The 14,820-nt window shown below is 41.1% G+C and overlaps 1 protein-coding gene across 1 annotated transcript in view; it reads left to right on the top strand.

Moving 5' to 3' along the window:
* The window catches only part of LOC115338893 (macrophage mannose receptor 1-like), a 33,491-nt gene extending 27,477 nt beyond the window's left edge, over positions 1–6,014 (top strand). Inside the window, exons 27-30 of the mRNA XM_030007934.2 lie at positions 93–209; positions 1,687–1,854; positions 3,776–3,817; positions 4,249–6,014. Of these exons, the coding sequence (XP_029863794.1) occupies positions 93–209; positions 1,687–1,854; positions 3,776–3,817; positions 4,249–4,493 (572 nt within the window). The 3' untranslated portion in view covers positions 4,494–6,014. The remainder of the gene's footprint in view (positions 1–92; positions 210–1,686; positions 1,855–3,775; positions 3,818–4,248) is intronic.
* Positions 6,015–14,820: the final 8,806 nt, after the last annotated feature.

The raw sequence follows: 14,820 nt of genomic DNA on the forward strand, positions 1-14,820 counted from the left end.
CATGAAACATGTCATGATTGTTTACTGAGATAATTAATTTCTAATGGAAAATCTTGCTGAAATTATATGTAATATTTAATTGATATTTTTAGGTGCTTCTCTGGTTTCCATAGAAGATTCAGCTGAAATGAACTTTCTCTTACTTTATTTGTCTCCACTTGCAAGTGACTTCAGAAAGTTTTGGATAGGATTGTTCAAAAATATTGATGGTAATTATTTCACAATGCATACTGAGATGAAAATAATACTAAATAAACAGAGAGAATACTAAATAACACTAACATACTAAATACTAATACTAATATACTAAATATTAAATAATCAGAGAGAAATAAACTGTTAAGTGTTTAATAGCTTTTCTGCTACAATACTTAAAACATAAACAACCAAGAGGTCTACGCTTTTTGTATCTTTACTGTAATTAGAGTATATTTCGGTCTGTAAAAGGTTCGAGCTCAGCACTGCACTGGTTGATTAAAATGTTTCCCGTTGCTTTTTTTAACTCAAATTGCTTGACATTTAACCAGTGTTAGTCTTTTAAGAAAAATGTTGTCTTGTAATTAAAAGACAAGGCAGCCTTAAATTGAAATTTATTTCTAAACAACTTAGAGGATAGCAGCTCATATGAGCTGCCTAGCAATATTTCTTAATCTAAATTTCAGGGTTTTTTAATAAATATTTTGGTAGAACTTCTTCTTATTTTAATCCAAAAATATTTCAGCTTTTTTTTTTTTTAACTGCAGATTTGATCCTTTCTATGTCGTTTTAATTCTTAAGCCTGTTTTTCATGGCAGACTTTGAAAGTCTATCTCCAGAGCAAGTCTAGACTGGGCTGCAGTGAGTGGTTTTGGCCATGGCTGCCCAAGTCCCTGTCCCTCACCACCAGCAATGGCAGGCACCTTGTTGCATGGTGGGCCAGGTTCATCTGTTCTAGCTGAAAAGTAACAGTACAAAAGCAGCAATTTGTTCCTGATCTGGCCTGCTACACTGCTACATGCAGTGCAAGCAGAGGCAAGAAGAAAGTTCACCTGCAGATGGGGGAACATTGAGGTGTTGCGAGGCAGTTGTTGCGAGTTGAGGTGTTGCGAGAACATTGAGGAGGTGGCATTGAGGCAGTTGCGAGTTATATCAGGATGTGCTGCCATAAAAGCACATCCTGAGCGAGCAGAGAAGGCAATTATTCCTACTTGATGGGCCACAGCAGGACATGAGCAGGGAGTTATTATTAAAGAGAGCCTATTTAGTCTGCAAAGATAATTGATTAATCTAGCTATAATAAAGCAGCTATTCACTGATATTGGATACACACATAAAGAAAATCTCCTGACCAATCTGGATCCTTGAATTGCAGAGCATGGCTTACACAGGTGCTCTGTTTTTCTTAAGGCTCCCAGGCACAGGTAAGGCCTGGGCATAATCTTCAGTTAAAAGTCCTCGGGTAGCCTGGGCATGTCTTCCGTACATCACTGACAGCCAAGGTCCTGAAGGCTAATGGAGTTAACTTTGTGAGCATTTATGTTTGGTACACTCCTATCTGAATACCTCTGGCTCTTAAAAGAAAGAGAAATGAGCCCTCTGTGATGCTAATTTAATCAACTAATAAATTTCATGTCTGATGTCGTTGTGCCAAGTAGACTAGAAATGATTCCTACTTCATTCACTTACTAGGTAATACTTTAATTTTAGGGGAATGGCTATGGACAGACAGAAGTGTGGTAGAATTTGTCAACTGGGAGAAAGGAGAGCCTACAGTAATTTTTGATGAACACTGTGTTGACATGGATGTCTCAAGTGGAACCTGGAGGAACTATTACTGCTCTGTTGACCAGAATTTTATTTGCAAAATCCCAAAAAGTAAGTTCTGAATTTCTGTGCACTGGGTTATTTTAGAAGTAGTGGTTAATATACACCAAGCCAAACTGCTTATGCCCTGGGTACGCTTTATGCATTGATCCTGATGCATGTGCATCTGCATTAAAGCTGAGAGTAACTTCTGTTAAGGACAATGAGAAATAATGTTGGAGAATAACCTGAGTCACTGTTTCCTCCTCTCAGTTTAAAAGCATTGATTTCTTGGCATTGCTGTACCCTGGGGTAGGGGAGAACGTATCACCTGTTGAGAGTGCGGAGAAAATTTTCATAGTCATTATGGTTAGAGTGCAAGGGGCAGTAGATGATGAATAGATGACTAAACTAGTGCTGAGAAGAAAGGCAGACACTATCCTGATAGCTAAGCTGAGGGACAGCAGTGCAAAGTCACTGAGCTCCTGCAGAAAGAAGGTAGGTGCTGCCAGTGCAGTCGGTACCAGTAAAGTGTGCTGGGATCTGCTGGACGACCAAGCAGAAAGCGTCAAGTGAGGGTGGGGAGTAGGGCCCACTTAATTTCTCTGCTGACACAGTCATAGGGAGACATGCCAAGACAACCAAACAGCATAGTACATTTCATTTTTAATGGTTCCTTGTGGCCCTGTGTTTTTTTGGATGTCAACCCATGTGAAATCTGAATGTGTCACAGGCTGGTGTGAGTCCCTCTTGTGTTCACAGCAATGTTGCATAAAGCATGAAGGATGTAAATCTGCACACATGCAGCTAGTGTGAGTCACTGTATGCACATGGATTCAGCTGTGTTGGCACACATCAACTGGGAGGCAGCATGAAATAGGCCAGATTTGCTGTTGGCAAACAGATCCCTTGCACAAATATAATAGATGCAATGTGGAACCAATTAGGTCTCCAGCTTGAGGATCTCCACGTGTTGGCAGGTTGGCAATGGAGTCATCCATGAGCTTTGTAGGGCCCAGCCAGACAGTCCTGCAAGCAATTAACTGAATCATACTCCCCAAACAATGGAAGGAGGGAAAGGAAATTGCCTAAAAATACAGCTTAAATGCTGTTAAGTACAAATGTGTTTTTCACTTTTGCAAGTGTAAAAAATTGAGTTCTTCAGTGTGAAGTGTGAAGCCTTACATTGCGGAAGTGTAAAAACTTTGAACATCTGTCTCCCTACCAAAAAAAGTGTTCAAAGCAATTAATAGTGAGACAACAGTGTGGCTAGTTTTTTTTTTTTAGAAATATTTTTAACCAAAATATTTGATGGATACAGCCTGAATTGTCAGGGAAAATGTTTTCATATATTTTTCATGTCCATGTACTGTGTTCAGCTCTGGGGCCCCCAGCATAAGAAAGACATGGACCTACTCAAGTGGGTCCAGAGGAGGGCCATGAAGATGATCAGGGGCTGGAGCATCTCTCCTATGAAGACAGGCTGAGAGAGTTGGGGTTGTTCAGCCTGCAGAAGAGAAGGCTCCGGGGAGACCTTATAGCAGCCTTCCAGTACCTAAAGGGGGCCTACAGGAAAGATAGCAAGGGACTCTTTAACAGGGAGTGTAGTGATAGGACAAGGGCTAACAGTTTTAAACTGAAAGCGGGCAGATTTAGATTAGATGTAAGGAAGAAGTTCTTCACTACTAGGGGGGTGAGACACTGGAACAGGTTGCCCAGAGAGGTTGTGGATGTCCCATCCCTGGAAGTGTTCAAGGCCAGGTTGGATGGGGCTTTGAGCAACCTGGTCTAGTGGAAGGTGTCCCTGCCCATGGCAGGGGGGTTGGAACTAGATGATCTTTAAGGTCCCTTCCAACCCAAGCCATTCTATGATTCTATAATTATTTAAAATTTCATAGGAATGCAAAGTAAAAATTATATATGCAGTATTTATTTAATCTTTGAATGGTTGCTTGCAAACTGTCTATAATTTATATATTTTTTAATTTTATAGTTATTGAAGTTGAGCCAACCCATGATTCACCTGTCAATAAAGGTAAGTTGGTTTCTTATAAGCCTGTTCAACAGGAATTTCAATAAGTTTATAGGCATTTATTATTTACAAGTAAAATTGCCTCCAGAAAAGTTTCATTTAAATACCCATTTAACTGTCACATATGATTTTATTTTAAAACTGTTTAAAAGGAGAGCTATTCTCTGAAATTGGATGTCTTACTGATTTTTTTTTTTTTTTTTTTTGCTTTACAAATGGTATATTGTAGCACAATATAATGCTCCTTTTAAAAGGAACATAGAAGAGATTGAGCCTGATTTTGCATTGTCCATCCGGAATGTGCATCAATTTTAACTGCTGTTATGGTTGTTCAGTACTTTTAGAGTTCACTCGGTTTACTTAGGGAGATGATTGTTGTATGCAATAGCAGTCTGTGGCCATTTGTAGTACTTGTTCTGTTTTGTCTTTCACAGCATCAAAAAATGAAGCTGCTGCTTCGTCTGCGAATAGTTTAGGTGGGATGATTGTTATACTGATCTTCCTTCTGCTAACAGGAACTGGCCTTACATTCTATTTTTTCTATAAAAAAAGACGTGATCGACAAACAGTTACAGCCAGTTTTGACAATGCCATATACCGTGGTGATGCTGACCCTGGAACTCATGAATCAAATTGTCTTGTAGCCAATATTGAAGAAAATGAGCAGGCAACAGTTTAATAAGCAGGGTAATCTTGGGCCTGATTTTGAAAGGAATTAAAGCACTGGAATACAAGAATTCTTAAGGCAAAGCCATTTTCTCCTATGGAAATTCTAGTTCATTTTGCACAGGATGCTTCTTGCTTTCTGTACTAGCAGGAACAAGCAATCTTGGAAGGCAGATCCAGAGATCTGCTCACAAACTGTAGTACCCGGGAGGACTGTTGAGCATACACATGCTGTGTAAGTGAACACCCCGGACTCTGCATGGGTCCAGCATCACCTTTAGGCGCACGAAGAACCATGGTCACTCCAGGCAACTGTGAGAATATGCTCCTTAGCACACTCCAAAAAGTATATCCAGATCTGTAGGTATCTTGAAAATGCCACCCCATTCTCCAGCACAGACTGTCAAATTGCACAGGTTGGACGGGACCTCCAAGCTCACCTGGCACAGGTCCCTGCTCAAAGCAGGACCAGCTCCCTGCCTCAGCCAGGCAGCCTGCTCCAGTGCTGTGGGTCCACAGCTTCCTTCTGCTACTGAGGTACCCACAGAAACCCTTCGTGTTGCCTCTAATACCTGAATTAACACATTTTCCTCCTCTGTATATGACTGATAGAAAGGAAAGTGTAAATCGTTTTTCTTCTGCTATAATTCTGTAACATAAGCATTGAAAGATCAAGTATCATAAGAGGTTGGAATGTATTGTGAATAGAAATAGTTTATCATTTAAATAATAGAATAGCTATCTCACAGGATTCTGCAAAAGGGGGGGAATAGGCGGGATGAGTTATACTTAATTCATACCTGAAAAAATAACATAAAATTTATTCTTGAAATCTCCAATACCAGTGAAGATTTCATACCTTTTTAGGCCATTTTTTCAAAGCCTAATGAAACTTACCATTCGAAAGCCTTTTCTAATTTCTAACCAAATCCCCCCTGTCCAAGTCTGGTTTAATTCTTTGAGTATCATTCCAGACTGCCATCATGATGGAGCTGATAGCATTGCATGTCATACTGGTCTACTGGTGTATTCTCTGGTTTCATAAACCCTAAAAATATACAGTAGGCTCACATCTAGGTGTTTTTTTTTTTTTTTACTTTTCCAGTGTATTTTATGCCAAATGTAAACAATCAAATGACTCAAAGCTCTTAGTCCAGAGAATGTCCTTATTTAATTTGATATTTTTTGATATTTTAATCTTTTGACAGATTTTAATTGTGTTTAAATTAAAATATTTGCGTGTGTATGAAATACATGTAAATAAGTTTTTATTCTATGTTGGTTCATTAAATGGGTATTAAAAGGCTGGTTCTAAGTAAAAGTTTGTGTGTCTCTTTAAACAGAACAATTTATCATAAAAGTAAAAATAAGAGAAGGAGGGATGGGTTTTTTAAATTTCCATACACAAATGACCATCCACTTTTCCTAGTCTAGCATGTTCTTAAACAGCAGTAGCTATTTGTCTTTACCATCCTGTGAAACATGTGCCTCATTGCTTCTTTATCTCTGACATTTGAAAGTTTACCCTAATAAACATCTAATGAAAGTGGTCTAATTTAAGACTACTTATGTGCTGTACCGCTCTAGCAGTTTCTGAGACAGATTCTTATATATTTGATAGCTCTTGTCACGTCTCCTCTCCATATTTTCTGATAGCAACACTAGTTCTTCCCTTTTTACTTCACTGGCTACATCTAGATCTGTTATCTCTGCTGTTCCCTTCTAGACCCTGCTCTATGGTACGTAGGCCCTTCTGACAGTACATTGCATCAGTGGATAAGGTGTTTCAGGTGAGACCCTAACAACACTGAGCAGATCAAAAAGATTAATCCACCATTGTAACACTTGCCATAAAGGACCTTTCTGTCTGAGTTGGTTCTACAGTTTCTATAGGCTTGGCTAGAGAAATGGTTACCAGAAAACAATAGACCAAAGACAGGAAAGGTGCCTAATGAGAAATTAGTTTGTGAAAGTTTCCAAGGACTGATAAGCTGTATAGACTAGTAGTCCTGTTGCATCTGTGAGAACTGAACCAAGAGTTTGCTGGGACTGTACAAGGCAACTAGTGCACACAAGCATCAGCGGAGGATTGTCTAACTTGGACCACATCCAGGACAGCAGTGGCTGCTATCTGATAATGAAGAGTACGACAGCCTGAGGGACTTCGCAGACATCTCCCAAGAATCCCCTGGAGTGCCAGTATGGCTCTCTGCAACTGAGTATACAGCTGGGATTAGTTTCCAAATATGGCTCCAACCAGGTATGACTGTCTATGAGTGACTGTCTGCGAGTGAGCTCTGCAAGTGAAGAAGAGAATGTGTTGTGTGAATAGTTATTTGCTATTTATGATAATAGCTTGATTCTATTAGTAATAACAACTTAGTAAAAAAAAAAAACCCAAAACTTGTTCTGAGAAATACTGGTTATGATCTGCATTTGCCCCCATCTCGATCCCCTATCAGTGAAAAGGAAAATTCACAAACTTTCACAGTGAAAAGTACAAACTTCTTTCGTACACCCTGGCATGATGTTTTTCCTTCTCAAAGTTTGTTTCCTCTCAGGTTTTTGATTCCAAATTCCCCTCCTGCAGCTAGATTTCTGAAGGAAAGCTGTGGCTGCCACTGTATTTCATACCAAATCCTAGCTAATAGACCTACTCCAAGAATGCTCCTCAGATGAGACAGATCTAGTACCTAGTTTAAAGACACTGCTTATGTAGAGGTATGAAATAGGTGCTCATCGAGGTGCTTGGACACATACCCAGAAACAGATATGGGGGAAATCTAGTGCCAAAAGCAAGTTTTTTACCAGGCCTAGGAACCTTTAGGGTTAAGCTGCTGTAAACAGAGCCTTGGGGGACCACAATTTGTCAATTTGTCCAGATTCCACATAGATTCTGGATTTGGGCTTACGTGCAACATAATAGCATCTAGAAAATGCCTCTCCACAGAGACAAGATGTGGAGAGCTACTTTCTCAGTTGCTTGCCCTTTCTCTCTCTGTATTAGTGTGGTATTTTAGAGAGAATGTCCTGTCTTTTCTCACTATTTTCATTATATCCCTAGTAAATATAACATGGCTAAAAAAGTAATTGATTCTCAACTTGAACTTATTACAATGTAAGGAGTAGTAACTGCCTTTAGGGAAGGAAAAGCTGTGGAAGAATTCACCATTGTAACTTTCCGTAATGTCAGATGGTGACACAGCCACGGCAGACAGATGTACAAAGAAGAATGGAACATCCTCTTCTTCCAAAGGAATACCAATTTACAGAGAAACTATTTGCTAATATCGGTACCAGTAACTTGGAACAGAAAGGAAAATATTAGCTTCAGTTCCTTGGCTAAAGCAGGAATCTAAAAAGAAGTTTATGAACTGGAAGTGTTTAATTTTGTCATTTACATTTCTGAAAGTAGGAGACTGAAAAAGGAAGTGAAGAGTAATTTGGAACAAAATGTAAGAAAGATCTATAAATACAGAATAGATAGTTGTGAGATGAACTAGTGCCTTCAGGCCAGATTCCAATGGGCAAGAGCCAGATTTTCCGGGGTCAATAGGAAAGGTTTGAACTGCTCCATAAGCATAAAGTTGTCCTGATGTCACTGTATCCGGACACAGGAACAGTTAGGGTTCATTTTGTCTCTTCTCAGTTGTGTCCTTATCTAACATATCCAGCTTTCTCCCTTCTATGACATTCTGCAGGGCACAACTTTTAATTCACTATCTGTTAAATAATGATATCTAAAGCATTTTAAGGATATGGTTAGTGGTTCTGGTTCCTCTGAGGAAATATTTGCTCTCATTTCGGGACAATGCACACAGTGCAACCATTATACTGCCTTTTTATCCAGACTCTTGATCTAGACAGCTAGGTGAAATTAATCTCACCTGCTTTTAGAACCAGTTGACATAATTCTCCTTTACAGTCAATAGTTGGGAATATACATGTAGGACTTGCAGTTGTTCCGTGGTCCACCAGAAGAGGCTAATGATGGGACAGAGGTTCTGGAGGGGGGAGGAAATAATATTCAATAATGGGAGGAACAGGGGCTCGTGCAGTGAGAAACATAGACTGCGGTTGGTAAGATGATGGTACAAAAATACAGTGTGAGGTGTCCAAACAAAGGGACATCAAAGGGAAAGGCCGAAGTAGAAATGAAGGAGTTGTTTGAATTGGGCCAGAAGTGCTCACCATCCCCAGGAGAGCCAGACAAGGCTGGGCCGGTCATCAATGGCTCAGCAAAGCAGAGGTCTGGGAAATGCGGATGCTGCTGGGAGTGCAGGGGCCCTAAGGGACGGTTGGTTCCTGCAGGAAGATAGGACTCCTGGTTATGGGGAAGCAATGGGGGAGTGAGCATGCTTTGCATAGGAGAGAGCCAAGAGAAAAAGCCAGCTGAAGTGAACTGTTGCCCTAGGAGCCCAGCTGCACTGTTCAGACCGGGGAAGAGGGCGTGTGTGTGGATGGGGAGGGGGTGGAGGGTGTAAGATGTGGGTATGTTTGTTCCTGTTTGCCTGCGTACTCTGTGTTCTTTGGAAAGGCCACAGCTGGGGATCAGGGAAGAAGGCAGGCTGCCTCTCTGCCTTGCCCTGTCTCCTGATGTCTTTCACAGGGCAGAGCCATGTAGAAAGATGAGGAGATGGTTTCTTCCTTGAGAGTGGCGAGTGTGCACAGAGGGGCAGGGAGGGGGATGCTTTGGAACATCATGCTGGAGTGCAGAGGATGGGAAGGAAACCAGGGTTTTCCCCAGACGAACAAGAAGTGTCCTTGTGGGGAATTCTCTGGGGTGATGGAGAGGAAAGGGTTTCTCCTAGAGAGCTACAGAGGAACTGTATGGGCTGTTTTGCAACCCAAGAAATGACTGAGAGAAAGCTTTTATAGGCAAGCACTTTCTCTGCAAAGATACTGTGGAAAGTGGAGACATTTGTTTTTAAACAACTTCTTGTTAGAGAACAAAACCCCCTTTGGTGTCCTGGGACATGTTCAGTTTGAAAAAAAAGTGCAGATAATTCCACCTGCTGGATCTGGCCAGCTTGGGGTCTACTCTCGGGGGTGGGGAGTGGGGGCCCGAGAAGCAAGAAAAACAGGAAGAAGAAAAGATATATTGGGTGTACGATGCCTGTGATCAGTGCGGGGAGTGAGGGGGATGAATCAGCTGTCAAGAGGTAGGTGCAATAGTAATGAGGCTTGATTACACATCTCCCATCCACCCAAAGATTTCTCCTGCACCCCATGTTGCAAGAAAATAATTTTTTATTACAGGGCAGTGGGAACAGCAGCCTTTTCTCCTGGTGATAGGACTTTTAATTTCGGAGCTACCACATGAGATGGTGATGGTTGTTAGGCTGTTATCTGAAAGTAAGCTTCTGTTAAAGCGCAGTTTGCTGTGTACTCTGACTTAATGATGCATTTAAAACCAAGCAAAATTTAGCATCTATTCAGAGTTAAATCTGTTTACGACAAATTTTTAACGGGAAATGGGAAAGTAGAAATGTGCAATCTCCACACATTGCAAAGATAACAAATGTCTGGGAAAGAAGAGACCATTTCACTTCTTGACTGATTATTTGTCAAAGCAGCTACATTTAGAGCACATAACAGTGAAGCTGTTCATTCTTAGTTGTATTAAAAGTGAGAGGGAATTGATTATGCCACTAAAAACTGGGTACATTACAGTTACTTTACTGAAGATGTGAAATTTAATGATATGAAAACTTAGCATAGTGACACAAAATAGGGAAGGGATTTTAAATAAATAAGGAAGCTAGAAATAAGATAAAAAGGAAGGAAATCCTTAAATTTTGCATGAAAGCTATTTGCATTCAGCTAAAGAATCACAAGAGACAAGCACATTCTATGAATTGTCTTCCTTTATTTTCCATTGCTTCTTTTGCACTTTTATAATTTGACTGAAATTGCACTGAATACTAGAATCATTTCAGTTCCAGAAGTTTAATATTTTATTGTAACCCACTCCAAATACTCATAAGGTGTTCTTTTGCTCAATTCTTCATATGCTGTTTGATAGCTCAAACAAAGTGTCATTTAGAGTGAATTTTGTAAACAGTTTCTGCCTGTTCTCACACTTAGTGTGTCAATACAGATAACTTTTTCTATGGAAATGTCACTCCTGGTTGTGGAAATACTCAAAACAGCTGGAAAATGTCCTGAGCAACCTTTGAAACAGTACATAGCTTTGAGCAAGGGGTTCAACAAAATGACCTCCAGAGGTCTCTTCCAGTGTAAACTATTTTATAATTCTGTGGTCGGCAGTGGCATACAGGATTATGCATTTAGGATGGTATACAGGATTATGCACTTTTGATGAGCTAAAGCCTGTGCTGTTGGAAAAAGTAAAGAAACTGAGCAGAAAATGTGGCAGAGGCAGGGAAGAGGCATGGCCAGCACTGTATGAAGCAGCACTGCTCTCCTGGCTGCATGACTGATGGCCCTATGGGCCATTGCTAGCACCCACGTCAGGCTTAAGCTTTCCACTAACATGAGATCAAAGCACAGATGCCACAAGCATCTTCCATCAATGTCATTTTTGTGGTGTCTAATCAGGTGCTACTAGCTCGAGAACTGTGGTTTATCCTTTTCACTGTTCTCATCCCTGTCTGGAAGTGGACCGATGTCACTCACTGTCCCTGCCAGCCTTGCATAGCGCAGTGGCAGGGACTGTACTAAAGGGAGCAAGAAGAAGACATGCTCCAGGACTACTCAGTCACAGCCATCATGTCCCTCTAGCAGCCCCTCATGCCATGCCAAATTAGAAAAGACAAAGGGATAGGCTCTCCCTCCTAGCTGTAGGTGACCACAAAATAAGCTCTTAGATCCAAGAAAACCAGTGAGGCTGTTTGGTCCTCCTTCTCAGTAGGCATTTGATAGATGGCACAAGACCTGGGCCAGAGGAGCTCCTACTGGCGTAGAGAGGCCAGCAAACCAGCTGCCTGGGAGAGAGGTCAACAGCCTCCAGCCTAAGACATTAGAGAAGGGATGAAAATGTATCCCTGGCTGCTCAAGACATTGTTGGGAATGGCAAGTCCCAGCAACAAGTTCAGTCTTGTGCCCTGCCCTTTGAGGATGATGGCTTCTGCCTTGGGTTTGTGAGTCTAGCTTAGCTGATGAGGTGGTTTTTGGCTAATCAAAACCCTTAAAGTTTACCTCAGGGGCTAATTACAATGCCCAAAGCAAAGGGAAGTGGTCAGTTATGACCAAAAATTTCATCTGTAGAGTGCCCTGAAGTGACAAAGAACAGCAGAAAGGGCTGGTTGAAAGTGTGTATATGACCCGTCTTCTGTGAGACGTTTTCTCCAGCTGTGGCAACGTGGATCCCTGTAGAGCCCTATCAGGCCTACACAACAGAATTGACAGGGATATCTACTTGAATTAAGCCAGTAAATTTGGCTTTTTTTTCACAGCTTAAGAAAACCTCTGCTGGGTCATATCAAAGGCTTGTTTAGCCTAGCATCCTGTCCCTGATGGTGTCCAAAAGTAGGTGCTAAATGAAGAGCACAAGATTTGGCAAACATCAAGTGGTAGCTCCTTATTTGCCTCTTTTGGCCTCAACATTTGCAGCTCAGGGATTTCCTGAGCCAAAAGTGGTGGTTTTGCATTCATCTGTATATAGAAATTAGCATGCAGTTAACCTTGGGTTTGAATTTTACAGTACTCTAGCAACTCCACAGTAAGCCCTCAAATAGACAAATTTTAACGTGTGATTAATGTGAGGTGATTTACTCTGATTTGCAAGGAATAGGAAAAAAAAAAATCCACTTAGACACTTATCAACAGGCTAGCTAATACACTCAGTGTATACTGTTACAAAATTTTCCTATATAAATAAACCCCCAGAAAGCCAGCAGAGAAAAAAAATTAGTATTGCAATAATTCTTGGAAAGAAAAAAGTATTTAGTACTTCTTTGGCATGCTTACTTCTTTTTCCTTCCTATTGAATCCCTTTGGATGTACAGATACTTCACATGTATCAAGACAATTTCTGACACCAGTCCCCTTCACTGTGTTTTTCTTACCATTTCAAAATTTTAATTTATTTTCTGACAAATTCATCCTATCAAATGCCCCACAGAGTGAACAGCCTAGAGCAGTGTAGCATAACTTACAGAGTGTCAAAATAAGAAAAGATTTTCTAGTGATCTGTACATCAGATGGCAGAGATCTGATGTCCTTGATGAGACATACTGGTTTTTTTCCTCAGAGTTAAAGACATTCTGTAATCCTGCTTAATTCCTGTTCTCATGCCAACACAGCTTGACTCATGGTTTTTCAACTGATGACTTCTAAAAGAAAGCATCTTTGAAGAAAAATATACTTCTCTTTTTGTAAGTAGCCTGATGGTAGACTATTCTGGTTTAGTTCAGAGAACTAAAATGTTGATTCACACCATGAAGAAGAATGGTAGCTGTGTGTGTGTATTATCCTTTACTATTGCTTTCATTAAAGGAAACTTTCTCTGGTCAGTCTTGCCTTGCATAAGAATCTTCAATTTTGCATTTCATCTCACAAGCCAGCTACTGCATATTCTTTATGAAGTTGAATCTGCATTTTAGTTTATGGCTGTTTCCTGCCGTCCCTCTGTGCCCCAGTGTCTGGGCTTCATCAGGAAATGTACGTGCCCAGAAAGTACAGGACTGGACCTCTTCTAAATATCGGTGAAAATAGTCCTCATACATTTTTATATGTAAAAATACCTGAAATGAAACAGCCACATTCATGCCAGTGTGAGTAATAAATACAGTTACTGATAAAGAATAAGAATGGCAGAAATCTGGAATCATGTCTAGAAAAGCCAGCCTATTTTGTGAATTTGTCTGTAGATAACATGAGCTAAAGATTTCATACCACTGGTAATGCTTTAGGACAGGTCCCGTGATTGCTGAAAAAGGGCCAGAGATAGTAGTGAAAGAAAGTAATTCCTTCTCCTATGCTTTAAAGTGTTCTCATGGTTTTTGCTGTATTTCAGGGAAAGCTGTCTGTCCGTTTAAGCCATGGTCTGCTCTTGATCAGTGAGAGTGTGACTTTGTTGTAGCTCTGAGTCTGCCGGTGAGACCAGGCACGGGCATTCACAGCCCCTTCAGATGCAGAGCAGGTGTGAGGCGTGGCTCCCATGGCTCTCTGGCACCTTCCCCACTGTTTAAAGCACATCGGCCTGGGCACAAGGCTTTGGCTTGCAGACAGGAGCAAGGTGATGCTAGGCCTGCTCGGATCGCTGGCTCTGGCACGTGGAGCACAGGCATCTTCGCTGAAGTGCTGCCAACCTTAAAAGCTGCAGCATATTTTATTTACCACTGAGTGGAGTCCTTATCAAGACTGCAGATGTGAAGGCTTGATTCCCCAATCTGCTGCATGACATTTTGCTCAGAGCAGCTTGGCAGTGAAGCTGTGCACGGCAAAGCAGCCAGACAGTCCAGGGCATGGGTGAGTGCGGGCTCATCAACAGGGTGCCACAAATACAGGGTTACCTTTTTGGGCACCATTGTCAAATCCATAGTTTCTACCAATGGTTTAATACAGACATTTTTTTATTTAGCAGCTGAGAGGCCTGCTTATAAAAGAATATTAATTTAAAAATACGTGTATCTTTACTCATTATAGTTCACTGGCACTTTCTTTGGACAATGTCCTGTATCAGATACTCACGTTGGATCTCTTCCTGTGGCCATGATTACTACATGATTAACCCACTTGGAAAGCTGGGTTGATGCTCCCATATATTCAATTCCTATGATCAATTAGATGAGTGCTTCCAGTAGATTGTAAAAGTTGCAGCTGCTACTCCAAATCGGGGTCCAAACCAGATGTGAGGCTCCAAGCAATTGGGCTCCCATGTCCTCAGGAAATTAATTATAGTATCAGCATGAAAAAACCCCCAAACAACCAAACAAACCAAAGAAATCAATTAAAAAAAGAAAGTAAGGAGGCAGGAGTTGAAAGCAATGTTTCCTCCTCTTCATATTGCTGAATGGCTGTGGGTACCTGTTGTTTGTCATCCTGCAGTCACTTATTTTCTGTCTCCCTGAGTCAGATTCCCTCCCAAGACTGCTATCTACCTCTCAGTCCTCTGCTTCTTGTTAGTATCTTAACTCCTGCACATTTCTTGCCTATTTCTTGTTTTCCTCAATCTCTTCATGGTGAGGCTGATGTGCAGGGACCCTCAGTGAGCACCCATTAGTTGCTGGTCTCTGCAAAAGCAAATTGCCGTGGAGGAGCACACGTGGATCCAGTCTCTTCCTTCACATCGTTCCTGTCTGTGCGAAGAGACGGAGGCCACAGAGGAGAGAAAAGCACAGAGGTGCTTCATCTGGTATGTGAGGAAAAGTAGG

The sequence above is a fragment of the Aquila chrysaetos genome, chromosome 3, assembly GCF_900496995.4.
Source record: "Aquila chrysaetos chrysaetos chromosome 3, bAquChr1.4, whole genome shotgun sequence".
In the NCBI taxonomy this organism is placed as follows: domain Eukaryota; kingdom Metazoa; phylum Chordata; class Aves; order Accipitriformes; family Accipitridae; genus Aquila; species Aquila chrysaetos.